Genomic DNA, 20190 nt, shown 5'->3' on the forward strand with positions numbered 1-20190 from the left:
GGCACTAAATATCGTCCAGTTCCTTCCTAGACTGCTGCAGTGATTCCTTCTCATCAAGTTAAGTGCATCCCTTGTAAATGTGGCTGTCTTACTTTTTGCTTAAAAATTTATCACTCAGGCTCCAGTTCTGCAAAAACTTTACATAACACTTAAAACAACCAAAAGCATTCCTTTTTATTATTTGTTCCAGACCAGAAACGATAGAGTAAGAGGAGATATTTGCATTTAGAGTGTTGCTAGAACTGCGTATTATTGCTCCTGAAACCGTCTTTGGTATTTACGCGTGAAATGGACCGTTACTCTGAATGAGAGTAAAGAATGGGCAGTCCCGTTTGTACAGGAGTCTTGTGATCCGTTTGTACGAGAGCCTGAAGCTCAGGGCAGTGGTTTCGGGCGCGGGGCTGACTTAACTTGCGAATGGCCAAGAGTGGTTCTGGCCTCCAGGCGTGCACGGCAGCCCTGCTGTGGAGGGTGCTGCCGCTTCTGCCCGGCCGGCTCAGCTGGTTGCTTAGCAGCTGCAGAACTGCTGCAGTTCCAAGGAAAACAAGTGGTGGCTCTGGGTTACGAGGCTTCAACTGCCAGCTCCAGCGCTCGCTGCACGAGTCGGTGTGCAGTGCAGGGAGAACCTCTGGGAGGAGGAGGGGCGAGAACCGCCACTGCTGTTGCGAGGTAAGCTGGCCCCGCTCCTTAATCAAGTTCCTTAGCAACTCTCAGTAGCCTAGTTACTGTGATGGTGTAGGAACGATTTCATCAAAAGCAAGTAAAACGCTATCTAAATAATCTACTCTTTCCACAGCTCATCCTACACACCCTGCCACACAGAACAGGAGTTTGTTGACCCCAGCTATTCCTGTCTTGTAAATTTATCCCTTACTGTCTTAATTTATGATAGAAAGACACCACAAATCCACAACTATCCAGCATGTAAGATCAAGATATCGTGGAAGAATTGTCATTAATGGCAGGGTTATGATGATTTGACAGATAGATTTGTTCTTTGCTCGGGTAGCATATGAGATTGTATTGAAGCGTCCTGTTGAATGCAGTGGGCAGAAGCAAATAAAGGAGTGCAGTGATTTCTCGATCTGTTGTTTCTTACACCGGTGACTAAATCTTGCTCAGCTGAAGGTCACAGTGGCAACTTAACAGGACAGCAAGAGCCACTTAATTGCAAAAGATAAAGAAGCAGGAAAGGCATTTCTCTTTTAGAAGATAAATAGATTGGCACTGTTCTTTTGCTCTTTTTTTTCCCTCCTGCAGACCAAAAATACAATGACATAACTGATGGATATTGCAAAGCATTTGTATCCTAAATGAAGGTAATCCTCTCTCTTTAGGCTTGTGAAACATAGGTGATTTCTTGTGATGTGAGAGCAGTTTATGGGCACAGTACACAGCCTGGAGTTGTCTTAAATTCATTTGTCAGAAAATAGCTAGTACAAGCTTGTAGCTAAGTAGCTAAATACCTAGTAGACTATAGGATTTACATTTACAATTGCCATATAAGCTTTAGATATTAATATAAAAGTGATATTTACAGCCTTCCTGGTAAATAAAGTACAGCAGAATATAGCAGAAGGTGACTGGGAAGTCAGAGCAGGCCGTCCTTTTGTAGCCCGGGTGAAGAGGGCATCAGGTGTAAAGTCCCCCAGCTGTAGTGCTGACAGCTGGTACAGTAGATCCATGAACACGTTTTACAGTTGTTCATTTTTTCCAGTGAAAACTGAAATTATGCTGTGTCGCCTCTTACACCCTGCGTTTCGCTGTTTTCTGCGCTGGCCGCCGCACGTCACTTCTTCGGCTCTAATCCTCGGCCCCACCTTCGAGTTGCTGTGTAACCTGGAGCAATTCAGTGCCTTCGTCTGCCGAGCCTCAGGCCTTGCGTGGCTGTGCTGTAGGAGCACCTGCCGTTGTTCGACATGACTGACGCCTGTCGCGTGCTTTGTTGTTTTTCTCATCATTTCCCTAGGGACAGAACTGTATGTGGAGTGTGAAGCAGAGCGTGTACTGCTGACAGCGATTTTTTTTTTTTCTTAAGTATGGCTGTGCTGCTGTTCTTAGGAAAGAAAGTTTGAAGCAGCACTTTGCACTTGAAATAGAGGGTGGGGAAGCTTTGTGGAGGTCCATGGTCACTGATCCAGTTCCCGCTTCTGTTGAACGTTGCAAGTATCATCTTAGGGACGACATGGGAGTGTTGAGAAGATTAATAATGTTCATCAAGCGCTTTGACCTGTAAACTGCTGCATTGTTAAAACAGCTGTTATTGATCGTAATAGGCCATGAAGCATTTTGAAGTAGTCATTAGATATTAAAGGCTTCAAAATGTAAATTATGCTGTGCTGCCATGGTCTCTTCCTTGTCCCCTGAAGCAGTATGTATCTTGTCAATATTTTTAATTAGGCAAGTGATATGCACTCAGGAGTAAATTTTCAGCTAGTGTTACTCATCATAGGGTGAAGATTTGCCTGGAGTGTCTGATAAAAATACTGCAAGCTCCCATCCTTCCTTCAAATCCTGCCTTGTTTGTGTATTTTTCTGTCTATGTAGAAACTAACTTCAAGCTGTTTATACAACCATTTTATAATTCACATTTGTGCATAGACACCTTGTGAATGAAAATACTACAAAACCCTTGTAAGAGAGGTAGAACTTGAAAGTTTTGGATAGATCTCCTCTTTTAACTGCTGAGCCACAGCTAGACCTAGTGTTACGTAACTGAAGCAGGAGCAATCTCAGCTGGGTTGAACATGAATAGCTGTCTACAGATTAAAACTTGGAAATATTATTGAGGCGCTTTCATCACTCTTGCATGTTTTGCAAAGAAAGATCACCCGATCTGTCTGTTACTTCTGCAAGAATTGTCATTTTCCTCAGCTAACCAGAACTGGTGAAAAGTTTATGAAAATGTGATGCTATTTTCTGTTTATGCAGGGAAGGAGCTGGATTGTGAAGCGGAGTTATGAAGATTTCCGAGTACTTGATAAACATCTTCACCTATGTATTTATGACCGACGCTTCTCCCAGCTGTCAGAGCTACCCCGCTCCGATGCCCTGAAGGACAGTCCGGAGGTAAATTATTAGCTCAATAAACAATTAAAGCACAGAGTCACCAGCAAGTAGATGGAAGATATTTTCCAAGGATGTACAAAGTAGTTTTAATGTGTCCGGGGTTAAATTTGGAAACTGATCAGAAGTAATAAGATCAGTAAGTGTTTTTTGCTCTTAATTTCGGTGGTTTAAACAGAAATGCCTGCCAGGTCATATCAATTAATGTGTTACTGAATTTGTAATGGTTATGGAGAGTATCAAGAAGGAGCTCTGCTGTCAGTACCTTAGATGAGCGTTTTGTTATGTCGTCAGAAGCTTTTCTGATGATGTGGATATTTACTGACTTATTTTTAGCAACTTAACGTTACCAGGAAATCAATATGTACAAGTACTGCAGCACTATTTACCATTTGAAATATTAGATTTGTATTTATAAACCGAAAGTTACTGAAGTTTGTTTGTTTTTGAGAGCATTTGCATTAGTGTAATCTTTAAAAGGTCTTTATAAAGATTAAGGAGTGTTTTTCCTCAAGGAGCAAGAGGTACTTTTCATTTCTTGTCAAACCATCTTCACCTGGAATGTGGTGAGTTAGAAATCTTTGAGCTTCTCCACTGTTGATGATTTGGAGGTCTTGTTCATGTCCAAAATGATCTTCAGGGAAGTAGCAGGTACATCTTCACTGCATCATTTTAGAAGACAGGGAGAGGGAAACAATGTAATGTGTGGCTGCAGAAGGTTATTTGAGCCAGCAGAGCATAAACAGAACAGCCTCTGTTAGACCTCAGTCTGTCTGTGGGAAGAGCATGTATCACAGTGACGGACACTTCATTTCACAGGTCACTTATCTCTAGGCCCTGTAGTTGCGTGTTTGCCCCCTACTATCAAGCGCAAACACAGAAAAATCTTGACGTGCTGTGATGAAAGGCTAACGTTGCTTGCCCACAAGATGTGTAGCTGAAAAGGGGAGATGAGAAAATTGAGGCCCTTCCAAGCATTCAAAGTAGAATCCATCCAGGATCTATAAATCAGGATCTGTGCTCAGTGCCGACTGAGTGAGGATTGATTCCTTTCGAACAACACACGGAGGTTGAAATCAGTGCCCCACTGAAGTCAGAGAGCTTTTGCCATTGGATACAGACAGTCGATAATGCCGTCCCATAGCTCATCAGAGAGTCTGATTTGTTAGTTGTTTTGTGTTCAGTGTGGGTTATTTCTGAGGAGAATTTAAAGTTGTTAGTCATTTAAATTTGACAGAAGAGACAATATTCAGGATAATTAGTTCCTCAGTTCATTTTTTTACATTTTATTTTAGGCATTCCTGCCTCTTAAATCTGCATTTGCACAGCTGATCAAATACATTTAGTATGTATTTTATAGCATAAGGCTGACTATTTGTATTATATCTGTAAGCACAGAAGTTGTAGAGCTCTTAAACATCTCTGCTGCTCTATGGAATATAATTTGGCAGCTATGTGGTGTCTCACATGCTATATTTTTTGTTTTGAATTGACCAAATTTGAACAGATGTTTGAGAAGAGCAGGGTTTCAAACAGTCCTACGGACTCTGAGCTGCAATACTGCTTTGTAATATTGTCAGTGAAGCTTTGGAAAGACCTCAGTAGGTTGCTTTATGTTAAAGCAGATTTACTATTGTAGAAGGGACATTGCTAAGTGTATTTTTAAAACCCTCTTCTGTTGTTTGAAAAATTACTCTTTTGCCAAGGGGCCGGTTTGACTTGCCACATTCTTAAGTGTTTGCGGGCGGATGAAAATGGCAGCCTGTGTTTTATTTCAGTAAATGGTTCTCAGATGTGTTTGATGGTCGTAATATAAATGATTTGTTTGTATGGGAAGTTCGTGATGAGAGGAGGGCTTTAAATTTAAGGTCCCTTGAGAAGTAAAATTACTAAAAATCTGCATATCTTGTAAGAGTGACATTATTACCTTCACAGGGATCTGCTTCTTTACACAGCTTTTTGCCTAATTATTGCAACACTGTGTGCAGTTCGCCCTCCTTTTCCAAAAGACAGATATCCTTGCAAAAGGGAATATATTTCTATAACTATACCGATGGACAATCTGTGGTAGTTTTGAAGAAGAGTCTCCAAACTATGACATGTTGTCAGTGTACTTTCTTTTCTGTTCCAGCTTGTCACCCAGATGCTGATGGCTTACCTGTCACGTCTCTCAGCCATCGCAGGCAACAAGATAAACTGTGGGCCAGCCCTCACATGGATGGAGGTACAGTTTGAAGCTCCGATTGTTCTGTATTTCCTGACCCTTGCCAGCAGAGCAAGGTGAACGCGTGCTCCTCTGCAGAGAGAGGTATAATCCTTCCAGATCTATTGTTGTCACTGAAAATCCCACCCTAAAAGCTTTGTTTCCCTGTTGCAGGTGTGTAGGTAGCCACAAAAGGTACAGAGCAAACAGAATCAGACGCCGTGTTCAGAATATAGGAGCTTTTTTCCCCTCTTGCTTGGATTTTGTCACCAAAAACACGCTGTTCTTCTGACGTTCACGAAGGAAGAGAAGGTGGCAATTCTAGCGAAGCAGTGATTGGCTTGATAGACACATGGACGAATCTAGTCCATGGCTGAGGAAAATGAGGAAATGCCTGCATTACTGTGCTCCTTTTTGGCAGGGGAATATTGTAAGCGTGGCAAGTTTCTAAAAGCATTGGAGCCGAGTCCCTTATGGTGTTTGTCTGCCCTGTTTTTTATTTTTCCTTGTAATAGCTGCATAGAAACAATAAATATTATCTGCTCCTGTTTGCCATTGCTGTTAGTTAAACTGGTTAACAGAGCCTGTGTTGTGCTTGCAATGGTACTATTTGTATATTGTGCATTGCAGCTGTCGCGTTGGTTACTCTATTAACGGTCTTGTACCATCTTCATCACTTAGCCTCATTCTTCCTGTACTCTTTGCCCAATAAGGTCTGTTGTTTAAGTGATGAAGGCCACCTGTCGTCTTTGTCAGCAGTGCAGTTACTGGTTAATCTGGGTATGAATGTATGTGCCTTGCCAATGCCTGAAGACATTGCTGCATTACACCAGGAATAGAAAGAACTCTTATTAGACTGTTGCAAAGCTTCTTTAAATGTTAGTGGTACGGATTGAGTGCATTTTCCTGCCATTTTCTCCGCGGATGTGCTCCCCACCCTAAAATCCTTTGGGGTGAGGCAAATCTTGGAAACCTTCTCAGCAAAAAGGTAGAAAGGAAGTTATAGAGGCAAATGAAACTGCAGACTTTACAGCAACACACTGGAAGTAGAGATTACAGCAAAGCAATTGCACACACCAATGAGATTGCTGCAATGCGATTTGAATTCTCCAGACTAACATTTTTAGATTAACTGAGTATCTTACCAAAATTTCACGTGAGCACAAATATCTAGGAGTTTTGAAAGCAGGCTGATGACTGCAGCAAGGGATAGGAACCGTGTTTTCTTAAAAAAAGAAAACAAATAAAAAGGTGGGAGAAGGGTGAAAGTGATGCTCATTTTCAGTTTGGCATCATCTCCTTGTTACCTCAGTGACTTTCCTTGACCACTAATTCCTCTTTGCAGAGAGGTTTTTTAATAGCCAATTTTATATTGTCGTACTTCAAGTAAAATGATGCAATTCAGTGTTAAAGGGAGATGTAAACATTCACTGTCATGTTACTGTTTGTACACAGAGATGCACAAATACAGCGTTTTTCCTATCAGTTAGGTGGATGGAGACATATGACCTTCAGAAAAACGATTTATGAGCTGTCCTTCCTCTTCATTTCTATATATGCTGTGCCGTACAATGTCTCTCCTTGCTGTTCTCTTCAGGGGGCCCCCAAGCTGTGCTGTCTCTGTGAATCAGTTTGAAATCTCTGCCATGTATGAGCACCAATAAAATGCATCCTCAGAGCCACTTGTCCTCAGCTGCCTCACAATCTCCTATGCTCTTTGTTTCAGATTGATAACAAGGGGAATCACCTGCTAGTCCATGAGGAATCCTCCATTAACGTTCCTGCTATCGCTGCTGCCCACGTTATTAAGAGATATATTGCTCAGGCAGCAGATGAACTGTCCTTTGAGGTAAATAATTAAACAGTCCTTGTTGTCATATATAGAAGAGTGTGGTGTGTGCGTGTGCGCCAGAAATATATTCATACGCTTTCAGAATGCTTTGTGTGATGAAGCTTAGACGATTCAGTTAAATACACTGTTGCTGGGTTGGACAGAGGAGTTCAGTCATCTTTAAAATATAGCTTTAACTGGCATTAGTATCTTCTGATTATACTGATACTGCCAAGTATTCTAGCCTGGTCCCTGAGCAGCAGCAGGGACATCTGTACAGCTAATGTTGTACGGTGTATTAAAAGTATGTTAAATCTGTTCAGGAAGACATTCTACGTATGTGTGTATGTGGACGCATGCCCATGTAATTATTCATTGGCCAGTTTTACACAACCTGTTTTCCTGTAAGCAAGCGCATGTCTAAAACCGTTTTTGAGCACTTCTGCTCACAGAAGGAGAAAAAAACCAGATTATCAAAGAACGTAGTGCTTAAAGGGTAGGTGATGATTCAAAACTGTTCTGAAAATCTTACTTGATACAGAACAGGAGCTGCTGTGAAGCAAAGTCATTGAAGATCAGGCCCTGGAATCACTTGAATATCTGGCGCTCTCGTCTGTCCTTCCCAGAAAGCAACGTGTTATGCTCTGATTGTTTGCTAATGTGCGATGTTAGCATAAATGGAGTATTGATAGTATTATACAAAAAAGTATAAAGGAAAACAGTCCGTGCCCGAAGGAGTTTTTGTGATCCTAGTCTTAGCACGCAGAGAAGGAAGTAAAAATCACAGTGGTAGGCTAATGCTGCCAGGGTTTTGTCCTTATTCAGAGTTGAGGCAATTAGTAGTGTACACCAACGAATGGAGCTAATCAGAAAGACATGTGGACATGTCGTCTTCCAAGTTAAAATGCGCACAGTACGGGATACAGGCTGTTAGTCAGTATCTCAATATTAATAAAAGCACTAAGAAGGCACTTCCCGTTTGTAAATCTCACCACTCTGCACCAGCAGGCCAACTTGGCCTTGCAACAGTCAGGTAGTCAGGCAGGTTGTTATTAGGCAGAGCATGCAAGTGGGGAAAGCAAGGCACATGGTGCTTTCCAAGTTTGTATACTGAGAAAACCTTGGCAGAGTAGAAGTGGAATACCATCAGTTGTTTCACAATATTGTGTTCTATTCCCTAACCCACACTGTCTTTTCATATTTAAGCTATTGTTACTTTCTCGTAAGCAATTGTGAAAGTAGCTGACCGTGGCATTTGCTTCTCAGTACTCGGGAAAAATTCTGGTTTCTCTGCTCAGTGTGGTGACAGCATGGTTTCCTGGATGAAAATTTGCCCCACTATTGGTTTGCTGTTCCCTTGAGCAAAGCATTTCACATACCTGTGTCTCAGTTATCCCTATCTGAAAGATGGGGACGTGTTATCTTCTCTGTAAAGCTCTTTGAGAGCCATTAGTGCAAAAAATCAGGTAAAAGTTAGGCGTTACTGTTAATTTTCACCATACCTAGCTGCAGTATTAGGTTAGGATCTATCCATTCTGCTATGGCTTATCTCGTTTTCCTTTATACAGTCCACACAGATCTTGATTCCCATCAAACCAATTTTAGTATTGAATATGCTGATGTCCTTTTGAACTATTTCAGCGTTATATTTTGATGAGAACGAGTAGAGGTTCAGAAAACCTGCTTTGTCTCCCTTAATACTGGTCTTTTTCCTTCCTGCTGCTGTAACATCACGCGGCCTCTCCACTCTTCATTTTTTAATAAAGAAAAATATGTCGTTGTCAGCTTGTGAACTTTTTGCTCTTAACTTTTTGCCATGAAAGGAAACAAGCAGACATATGTAGATGCATACATATAGATATATATGGCACAAAGTAGAAACTACTTCAGCTACTTGAAAATATCTTCCAGCTATCACTGCTTACTTCTCTCTGCAGTTTAATCAGAACACTTCCGTACCCTTTGGCAGACAGCCTGCTGCTTTTGAGAATCATTTCCCTATGAATAGATATAACAGTTATATCCTGTAGGTTGTGTAATGCAGTAAGTCTTCGGCCTCGCAGTTTCATTCTGCAAAGGCAGATGCCTCAAGATTCGCGTTGATGCAGTTGCTCACGAGCTTTGTAATTTCATGCAGCATGGAAGAATGCATTCATTTGAATTGTGCTTTCCTCCTAGCCACATAGCAAGTTTTTGTGACTGATGTTGCAAATCTTTTTCAGGTGGGAGACATTGTGTCTGTTATTGATATGCCTCCAAAGGAGCTGACCACATGGTGGAGAGGCAAACATGGATTTCAGGTAGGCAAAAGCATCAGACTTGATAGTGCAACTTGAATAAAGGCAGGTAAACTCAGTAATACTGTTCAGAGAACTGCTGTGCCTGCCTGTGCTTACTTGTGAATATAAACAGAGTGTCTCTACATTGGAGTAAGAGGACTTCCACTTTCTCTCTGAACTTGAGCTAGAGCAGACGGGGGGGTCTTCATAGGAAAGCTGTCGCTGTACCTATGCAAGGTAGGAAGAGCCGTAACCCTTTGATCTCGATCAACAGCTGGCCTGATGTTAGTAGAAGCTTAAGTTGCACTGCCTCTGAGATAGCTGACACTGTTATCCAAATCATCGCTTTCCTTCCACTATCTAAAAATTAGGTCAGGCAGAACAAAGAGGATTCAGAGAAAACCGGTTGATAAGACTCTGCAGTTGACTTGGACGAGCCACCCAATTAATCTGTGCTTTCACATCTACGTTTATTAGCAAGTGTTAATACTACTGGTCTCTGTAAAGATTATAGCAGAGATTTAGACTGAATTTTCAGAAGATCCTTAACGCACCTGAGAATCAGGCACAAAACCTTTTGAGTGGAAATGGCTTTTTCCTTATTGTTGGCTTATTCTCCAGCGTGGATTTGCTCTTTAGGAAATGAAAAACAAGGTCTTTATTTGCAAAAGCAAAAAAGCCAGAAGCTACTCAAAGGTGGGGGAGCTGACTTTCTACCTCTTCGCACTGTGGTGTCTCGCTGTTGCAGTTCATTTCACATAAGAGGGATTTTCATGCGCCGGTCTCTGTGCGACTAGATGGAATTTTGAGTTTGCTCTGGAGCAAACTCAGAGGTGACCTGACATATGTAGGTTTTGGCCTGGGAAGTCTTCTCAAAGCACCTCAGATTTTCCCTGACAGACCTTTCTGTGCCAGACCCAGGTGTGGTTCTGCTCTCATTAATACTAGATGTGTGTGCTGCCAGATCACTGAGCAGTGCAAATCCCATCTGGATTGAGTGTTAGTTATACGATTGCATTTCGGTCTGATTAGCCAGAGCACATGGGATAGTTTTTCTTGGCTTTATAGCAGATGTGGGAGTTCAGATAACGTCTCATTTGATGTAAAATTAGAGTAGCATGGACACATGATACCTGATGTGAAATTAAGTTTATTTGTAGAGTTAACACAGTGGTATTTCTGGAACAAACCTGACTCTTCTTAGGCCAGTTTTGAAGAGTGTTTTGTCTTTGCAAGATTTTTGTTCTGATTTAGAAGCTGTAAAGCTGTATTTGTTGTGCTGTCAAAAATTAGTGAAATGGCTTCATATGATCAGGCTATGTCATGTTTGACTTTTGAGGGAATCAGCAAAATAAAGCAGAACTGCCTTGTAGTCTGTGTATGGGGCGCAGGCACTTCGCACAGAGCTGGTTCACTGTGAGCGTACTGTATCGCCATGTAGGGTGTATGTTGCATTACTCTCCGCAAGCTCCCTGCTTTTCATTAGGCTGGTTGAAGTTGTGACTAGCTGTGAAAAGCATCACTGGTGATTAAGGATACCAAGAAGTGAGGGAACTATTTTGCAGTTGTCACGGCCTTCTTGTCCCTCCAGTCTGATCAGAGTAATCCTGTTTTGCTTTCCCAGTACAAAGACATGTTGATGATCAAACCACTTGAAAAGGGGTTTGTCTGCATCCACGCACAGTCAGTCTACTGACACAACAGATCCCAACAGCTGCAGAAGTAGCGTGCCATGTTTTAGCTTAATGGAAAATCAGGGTTGTAATACTCTTGCATCTTAATTTATAAGCCAGAGCCCTTCACAAAGCGACAACTAGAAATATAGCACCTGTAAAATATGTTTCAGTAGCTCTCAGAATGTGTTTGCGCAAATGCAGAAAATGAAGTTGGTGTATTTTAAGAAGTTACTGCTTGTCAGCTGAGATATGGTAACAGACCATCTGTAGGCTTTCTGCTAGTGCTGACTGCAGCATAAAGCTAGTTAGCTTAGAGGTGGGTTTCAACAGCTGTATCTCAGTTGACAGGCAGTAATTTCATAAGCTATGCTAACTCTGTTATTGCTACATAAACATATCTCTTCACATAAGCATGCATCTGATTTGCAGAGATTCCTTTTTCCTCTGAGTTGACAGTTTTTGTCATTTCTTTGAAATGTACGCGTCAGAGCTTTTCATTTCCTGAAACACCAACTATCAAGAGATGCAAATTCTAGTGTTGTACAAAGGTGGGGGGGAAGAGTTTTTAACCTGTGCTTCAAGTTTAAGGACCATTGCTCTGAGTGTACAGAAAAAGCCCATTTCCAGATTTAATGTGGATTTTTGACAGTACTAACTACTGCATTGAAAAGAAATTCAGGGAAAGAGAGCTTATATCTGCTGCTGATACACCAGACCTACAGGTGTGGTACAGTTCAGTAAAGAAGTGTGGTTGATGAATACTTAAAAAGACAACATAGGTGAAGAACATTGTGATAGTAATACCTGTAAGAACTGATAAAGCCGTGCAGCCTTTACAGCATTTATTACAGGCAAATGCTTCTGCAACCAATCAGTTGACCCTGTCACTGTAACTAATAAAATAAATTAACAAAAGACCATCTTGCCAGGTTGCTGTGTTTCTGAGATCAACTGTCACCATGTCCTTCACTGAGACGTGATCCATCGTACAGCATCTCTCCGATTTGAGTCTTATGTTCTTCCTGTGTGATATTCCTTTCTGTATTAGGTTGTGTATAAGGTTATGTTCTTGTTCTGTTTCCTCTAATTGTGGAAGCTGACGGTATGAACAAGATACCTGCTTTCACTGCACTGTTCAAGTGTTCTTTTTTCATGGACTGTTCTGTCCTTCCCTATAGAATTGTAGAATACGTATATACTTCAATTATAATGCCATCCCTTCTTCTACTACTGATTATTCAGATTAGCACAACATGAGACGTTTAAGCAAACGCGTTAAAAGTGTGTCCAAGGGATCTGGGAGAAAAGAAGATTTGTATTAGGAAGGTCAAAAATATTAAGGAACTGTGGGACTGTCAGAACGACTTAAGTTGGGAAGGGAATCCAGAACTGCAAAATGAGTAGCTGGAGGGAGAAGAGCTCAAATCAGGCGATGGATAGAGAGAGATGTTGAGAAAAAGGAAGTAGAATCAAAGGACATTTTGGAAGAAATTTAGGAAATTGAAAGAAAATTTCTTTTTACACAGCTTGAGCATTCGTGCCTTCCAGCTGCCTCTCTCAGGCCTAGGAATCTGAGGGAAAGCAGCTTGACTTGTATGTGTGAGTTACCTCGCATCCTGTGATAGCGCTCTTCTCTGGAAGTCCTTTTAATGGAAAATCCACGTGTAAAATACAGTCTGTGTACAGATAATGTCTGTAGAGTTACCTCATGTCTAGGAGAAGCACCTACAGTCACAGGAGGAAGAGAATACGAACAAAATCGCAGCTAATGGGAAGTAATTTCAGGAGCACTGGCACTGATTTCAAAGGCTTCCCCTCCCCCAGCGTAGTGTAAGGCCAGTGCCAGTGTCAAGTTTTTATTGCTTCACTTGGGGTGGATAATCCCTCCCTGCTCCTTAATCCTCTCCCAGAAAGTTTAAATGATAGATGCATTTTCATGTTTGACAGGAAATGTCTTGTTTCATTAGTGCCAGACCTTTCCCCAGAACGATGGATTGGTGACTACGTAGAGCATCGTGTAACTCCCAGACAGGAGTTGTAAATTGTTTGTGGAGAAGATTGTCCTGCTGTCGCAGTACACAGCACTGTCTGTGGAGCACAGTTTTATTGAATGGATCACAATTTATACAGCAGATCATGTCGTGATAGGACAAAGAGCAAGGCTTCACCAAACATGGAAGAAAATGACTTCTTGACTTAAAGGAATTTTTCTGTTTTTATGCGTGGGGTATACTTTTTTTTTTTTTTTTAGCATGTATTTCTTCTGACCAAGGGAGATTTGTAAGTTAAAGGTTTTACTTTTTTCAATTTTATTATTTATTTATTTAAACCCACTTCACAGTGAATTTTCCCTTGTTACATTACCAGGAAGTGACTATATATGTATGTGAAGGTAGAGCCTTCGAGCAGAAGTGCATTCATTCTTGCACAAACACCCCGTCTATTAGAAAAAATAAAGGGTTTCTCTATGTTGTGCAAATGAGCAGGAAGCAGTTCTACAAACGTCCAAGAGAAAAGCAAACCTGATAGGTTGCAAATATGTACGATTTGAACTAACTGCAGCTAGGATTCAGTAATTTGTTCTTTGCCAGCCAGAGCTATCCTTCAGGAATGCATCACTTTTTTTGTTAATCTTCAAATGTCTGTGACGAAGTTGCGGATGCCCTTCTCCCATTAGCTGATCTAATGGCTACATTGCAACTCTTAGTCCTGTACAGAACAAAACAACCAATTAGGCTTCTTATCATTTTCACTGATTAGAGTAAAGAGATTTTTAAGACATTGTTGCTTGAGCCTTTAATTTGAATGTCCTTAGTGACTCGCTGCTTTCACTGTCAGATTGTTACCTAAATTTACAGCTACCTCCACGTTAACAGCCTTCCAGCTCTCTTTGTTCCCATCTGCTTTTTCTTCATCCTTTGTCTTTTCAGTATGTAACTGTTTGAGACAACTGAACCACCCGGGACAGGTATTCCCTTTGCCCCTTTTTCAGTGCACAACTCCGTTTTGACATTCTTAGTAACTCTTGTAAGGGCTCTTTAAAAATTTAGGACGCGGGTATAGTTTCATTCATTGCACTAGTGCACAACAAGAAGTTACACAACTGCTAGAGGCAACACAAAACACTACACTGGAACGTGTAACTGGGGGTGGAGGGTGGGACTGGACTTTTGGGCATCAACCAGCGCTTACATCAGCTTGAACAGCTTGTGAAACTGCAAACCCGTCGTTTCCAGTCATGTTCCATACTGGACCTGAACGTGGGATTTAAGACTGGATAGATTTCCCCGAAGGGACACGTTCTGTCTTGGATTGATCAGGAGTAGAAGAGGCTGTTAATTGAGAGCATTTGTTTGTTTGTATTTCTCTCGTGCGTGATTTCAAACAGAAATTCTGTAATCAATAAAGTGGCCTGGGAAGGCAGAGCGTATTTATGTGGCTAATGTCACTTTGGAAACACCAGTTCCTAAAGTAAGACATGTAAAGCCAAAGTTTAAATTCTGGTTCATATGCACTGATTTGGGAACTCAGTGCTACCGGCAGCCTTCTGACTGGAGAGTGGTATCACCTGCAAAACAGACAGCGTGAAAGAGCCCCATGGACATGTCAGCAGTGACGTCATTTCTCAGCCAGATGGCCACTGCCATCTGCAGAATGGTGCCAACTGCAGTAACAGATTGGGCCAAATTATGTCTGACTGGATTTGCCGTGAGAAAGAGTTTCCTAGTCTGCACCCATGCACTCTGCTAGATTGAGCAGGGGGTGCCCTTTTCCTGCAGGCAGGCAGCAAAAGTTTGCTTGGGTGTGGGCACCCCTACATGTGAGGTGGCATTTCCCTTGTCATCTCAAGCCACTGAGCACAGCAGGAGTGGATGCATTTGTCTAGCTGAGCAGCAGAGATTTCTCGCACCCCACTGTAGGAGCGCGTGCGACCTTTGGTGGTAATGTTCGGCATGCAGGTGCCTGGTAGCTCAGCCGCTCTGGGAGGTGTGAACGTTAAAAGAAGACAGCCTTTGACCAGCCTCACCAGTTTCCCGAACTACAGCTGGCACACCAGTCAAGTTCCTCACCTATTTTAGAGGGGCACTGGTTAGAAGAGGAAAAGGATTGTTAGCGTCCTCCTCCCTGTTTGTGTTCACGCAAGGCTGAACCCTGTCTTGCCCAAAGAGCACGCTACATTGATGAGGGACATTTTAGGCTGCATGTCTGAATTTCTCTGCCACTGTCTGAGTTTTCTGCATGGTCAGGTAATGAAAAGTGGAAGTGCTTAGGCTAGTGTGTTAAGAACTATATCCTTATTATCAGAGTTGGGGCAGAAAGTAGAACTGTTATGTACTTGAAGTTATGTTTTCAAAAGATGTTTTGGAAATTTTGGGTAGACATAGGAGATCCTAAACTCTGGTAAAGGAGAGCTGAACATCTTAGCCACGAAACTCTTGTAATTCCTTTCATTCAGAAAGAGAATGTCCATGTGGGATTGTGCATGTAAATTATCCGTTCTTAAGCAAAGCAAAGCAGGTCCAGAAAGAAGCACAGGCTTTTGATATATAGGTCTTGAGATGCAACAAAAGAACTGCAGTTGGTCGTTAGTTCATGGATTTATCGTGGCATTGTTTTTTTCATGAAAATTTGTGCCCGGAATATCATGCTTCATAGGAAGGCTCCTCCTAACTTCTGCTCTAATTCTCCTCTATATCGAAGGCCAGAGCGTTGGAGACTGCTTTTCACTTGCAGCCGTTATCAGTACCGTCAGCATCCTGATCTGTACGAGTGCGAAGGGCTCGCTGTTGTGGTTTGGTGTTGGACACGTGCATGATGGAGGACAACTGCGTTCAGTAAATGATTAGAGTGCTTTTGACACTGCCAGAAAGCAGAGGGGAGAATTAAGTAGATTGTCAGGTCCTGAAGTCTCTGACACAGTGTGAAGGATCCTCCTCCTCTTTCATTCAGGTTCCTGGAAGGAGGGTTCCGATGGATTTATTTGTGGCATAAACGGAAGAAAGGGGTGGGGGGAAACTGTGTTGGGGAAGAGAAGGGGGGAGAGAGAGAAAGAGAGACAGACAGAGCTCATGCTTTCTTGTCTAAGAGCGAGAAATGAATGCAATGCTAACGCGTGCGGATCGGAGTGTGTCGTTTGCCTTCCTTGCCTGTACTAGGGAGGTGCTGCTCTGTTTTCAGTGCCCTGGCTGCTAATACAGTTCCCTGGCAAGCAGCATAGGTGAAAAGCCTGCTCCTGAAAGCCGAACTAGCAATGAAAATGTGATGTTTCAGTGTTAGGATTTGCTAGCCCATCATGGTTTAAAACTGGGAGAGATGAATTCTTTGAATGAAATTTAACCCACACTCTAGCTTGTGTTTAAACCAAAAAGGAATCAAAGTATCTCAAACAAATGATGTTTCCTGTGCCATTTATGTTGCTGCTGCTTTCTCATTTGCTTGAATTCCCTCCTCATGCACGGAAAATGATTACTCTTCTTTTGACTCTTTCCCACAAAGCGTTGTACGTCTTCCAGTTTTCGCAGAGTCTGACATAAGATTAAAACAAAGATAAAATAGTAGCTGTTGCAGAAATGTTTGTCTACAACAGCAGCCTGTGCTTTCCTCCCTTGGTTAAGGTGTGCAGAGATTTTTTTTTAACCTTTAGATGACCTTGTACTTATCTAAATATATATTACACTTGCTATTAATTTTAGTATGTTGCCAAATCCTTTAATCCTGGATCAAGCTCTTAACAGTGCCTTACTACGTCTATTGAGATTAACTCTGAGACTAAACTCTTTTATTTATGTAAAACCATGGAAAACTTTCCATGGAAGGAAAAGCAGCAGCTTTTAAGAGGGTGGGAACAAGGTGCAAGTTATGGGTTATGACCCTGAAGATGAGCTCTTGAGGATCTTGGAAGAAAAGCTAAATCAGTCAGAAAATGTAAGCTAGCAGAACTGTTATCAATAAGTTAATATCAGAGAGCTTGTCAAGACTAGCACAGGTGAAAATTCTCTTTCCTGTAAAAGTCCAATCTAATTAACGATTGTGAACATGGCAAAAAGGATATGTTCAGAGCAGGTACCATGTTTTATGTGGGAAACGTTTTGCGATGCTGAGAAGCACTGACAGAACTGTCATGGGACTTGTTTCATTTTTAGATTCATGGTTAATATCATATATGACATCCAGTAATAGGAGAAACATTATATTAACAGTCAGAGGCAAATGAGTTTTTGATTACCGTATGGGATTTTTGGTTGAATTTAGTTCCACCATTTTTCATTATGATTAATGGAAGGTTGGTATCCAAATACTTCAGACTTCTTTACAGATGTCAGGCATAGACTTTGTGGGTTTTTATCATGCAACTGAGAAGAAAAAAGAAAAAGTAAAAAAAGAGTTCTTCAAGCATTGAAAATGAAAGGAACTAATATGCTTCAGCTACGGAGTGCTCCAGATGTGTCGTTTGTGCAATGGTGCTGAGACTTTAACCGGATGTGTACCTTTTCCTAACTTAAAAATTGTCTCCTGCATCTCTTGCACGGGAAATATCTGAGACTCCTAGCTAGAGTAAAGTATTTAAAAATCACATAATGCGTTAGTTTGAAAACCAGTATTTTTGTGTATGTGCTAGTCGGCCTGTGTCTCAACATCTCCTGGCAAAGCAGCAGCTTTTTGCTGTGAGCCATATGATGAAGGACTTTGTATGCCATGCTAGGATTCATGCTGTTTTTCTTGTGCTAATCAGTATATTTCACAAAAATCACCACTGGGTTTATATATCTCAAGAGTGTCATCTCAGGGGCCCATCTATTGGCTTATTGCCATACGTTGTCGTAGCTCTTGACCGAACTGTGTCTGCATGAAGTGGCTTGATGCTTTCAGCTGTCCACATCGCATGCCTGACACAGGGCAGGAAATCCTGCTTCTGGCTTATACAGGGCGTCTCGGAAGGGAGGTTGTCTTTGAATTACATGCCAGTGAATTACAATACAGCGGCTGTGCTGAGTTGGGTGAGAAGGTAGGATCTAAGAGTAAAAGGTCTGGAAATATGAACCGTGGATGAATGTTTCCGAAGGCTCTGGTCTGGCTTAACTTTCACATGGGACAAGCGTAAGGAGGAGGACGCTGTGCAGTGGAGCTCGTTATCGGAGAGAAGACTGGGATGCCGGGAAGTTTAAAACACCTTTCTGTGCAGGGACTCAGCACAAGAATGAGGTATTGGTCAGATCTTAGTCTGAGTCCTTAAGTAGTGAAAGGGGGATAATTTCACTTCTCCCCAGATGTGGGGACTTTAGAGTGGCATGTGAATTTCTGCAGGTGTGTCCTATCTACAGAGCAAATTAAGATCTGCCACGTGATCTAGTCTTTAACCATTATGCTGATGCTCTCCAGCGTTCCTAACCTAGAGGGGATGCAGGAAAAAATGCAATGTTAATGCAGTCCGGGAATGCTGCAAATTGGCATTTGGAACTAATCACTCGCGGGACTTTGCTGTAGGTTGGGCACTCGCAGATGTCTTCACTGTGGGTGATGCTGACAGCAGAGAAGTGGCGTTCTGTGGTTGTCAAAACTTTTTGCATAGCACTGCTATGTGGTGGCCCAGCGAGGGTCATTGCTTTTGAAGCATCTGTAAATATTGGCTAAGGAGATTCTTGCCTCTGGGATTTGTTTCTGGAACATTCTTACTGTTTTGGCGTGATTAGCAGGTACAAAGATAAATCGTAACATGACAGTTCAACAGCTTGTGCTGTATGTTTGTCAGCTGTTCTTGCAAATTATTTTGTCAGTAACGGGGAAGTGGTGCTCTCCTCCCTTTCCTTTGCTGATAGGGAAGGTGAGTTGCAATGGTTGCTCTGGCTTGTCCATGTTGAGAAGCAGATAGGCGAGCACACACACTAGGAGTCCTGGCTCTCATTAGAGGTTTTTTCACTACATCATGCTCTTTCTTCTAAAAATACCTGTGTTTATTTCTAGTCAAATTACTGGGTCCTTTAGTTAAAAATAAAGGTCTCATTTTATTAAGCCTACTTCTAAGACTGAGTTGAATTCACTTTAACCAAAACCACATTGGACTTTTTTAGCAAGATCTTTACGCATGCTTAATTTGAACGCTTCAGGAGTATCACTGATGACCCATGTTCGTCAGCTCAGGCGCACAGTAAGGCTAGTACACGGTACAGAGCTTCACTCATTCAAAGCATCTCCTCTGCGTATCGTAGGAGAATACACTTTTTTCTGTAATGGGACTATACAAACATGCACATATGTCGACCCACATTTAATTTCACTTTTTTTAAAGGAATAAAATGTTAAAGCGCTTGTTAATTTTTTTTGAATTGTGAGTTATTTTGACAGTAAAAAAAAAAAAAAAAAGCCCACAGTGTTGGTGAAATTTGAGTACGAATAATTGAGATGTTAAGAGCTAAGAAGTCTTGCTGTCTTCATTAAATGTCATGTTATATACATGCAGCCAGGTGCAGGAAACCAAGCTTAAGTCTTTCTGTCTCTTCAGTTTCACATGCGATTTAAGGGTGTCTGGCACACTTGTTCTCTCCCCTCTCCATACACACAGTTGCAAGTTGATATCTCTGTCCTGTGTATCAAGCTTAGAAAACAGGTTTATAACATAGTATTTTACAGAACTAATAATTTGGTATGTCGATTTTTTTTGCCTGCATCATTTTGAAAAATTATTATTCTTATGCTGGGTCATTCTAGGTTGGATAATGTTGTGGGGTATCAGGCGAGCACGGTTAGAGGAAAAGGTTACATGTAGCTTCATAAAGGCTATAATTTTACCCAAACTTAACAATTCTGATGTAAAAACCCGGCATTCAGTATTCTGCCTCTCTTTTTATTGCAGGTTGGATTTTTTCCTAGTGAATGTGTTGAACTAATTAATGACAAAGTTCCTCAGTCTGTGACCAATTCTGTGCCAAAACCAGGTATGTATATTTAGTTTTAAGGGGCAGTGAAATAAAACGGGAGTCGTCTTTTCAGTGTTCCATGTTTAATATCTGCTTTATATATGTCATATTATCCTCTGTATGTGTTGATCATCCTTTATACATATCATGTTATCCTCTATATGTGCTGATCATCCACACGTTACCTGTCTCTGAATGGTTGCCATTATTGGATGTCTTT

The 20190-nt window shown here is 41.6% G+C and overlaps 1 protein-coding gene across 12 annotated transcripts in view; it reads left to right on the forward strand.

Moving 5' to 3' along the window:
- Positions 1-20190, forward strand: part of ARHGAP32 (Rho GTPase activating protein 32) — a 290155-nt gene that overhangs the window by 199013 nt on the left and 70952 nt on the right. For all 12 annotated transcript variants that reach the window (XM_068916543.1, XM_068916547.1, XM_068916538.1 and 9 more), the window contains 5 exons: positions 2932-3069; positions 5198-5290; positions 6996-7118; positions 9323-9400; positions 19907-19988. In XM_068916543.1, the coding sequence (XP_068772644.1) occupies positions 2932-3069; positions 5198-5290; positions 6996-7118; positions 9323-9400; positions 19907-19988 (514 nt within the window). The remainder of the gene's footprint in view (positions 1-2931; positions 3070-5197; positions 5291-6995; positions 7119-9322; positions 9401-19906; positions 19989-20190) is intronic.

This window comes from Struthio camelus, chromosome 22, assembly GCF_040807025.1.
Source record: "Struthio camelus isolate bStrCam1 chromosome 22, bStrCam1.hap1, whole genome shotgun sequence".
NCBI lineage: Eukaryota > Metazoa > Chordata > Aves > Struthioniformes > Struthionidae > Struthio > Struthio camelus.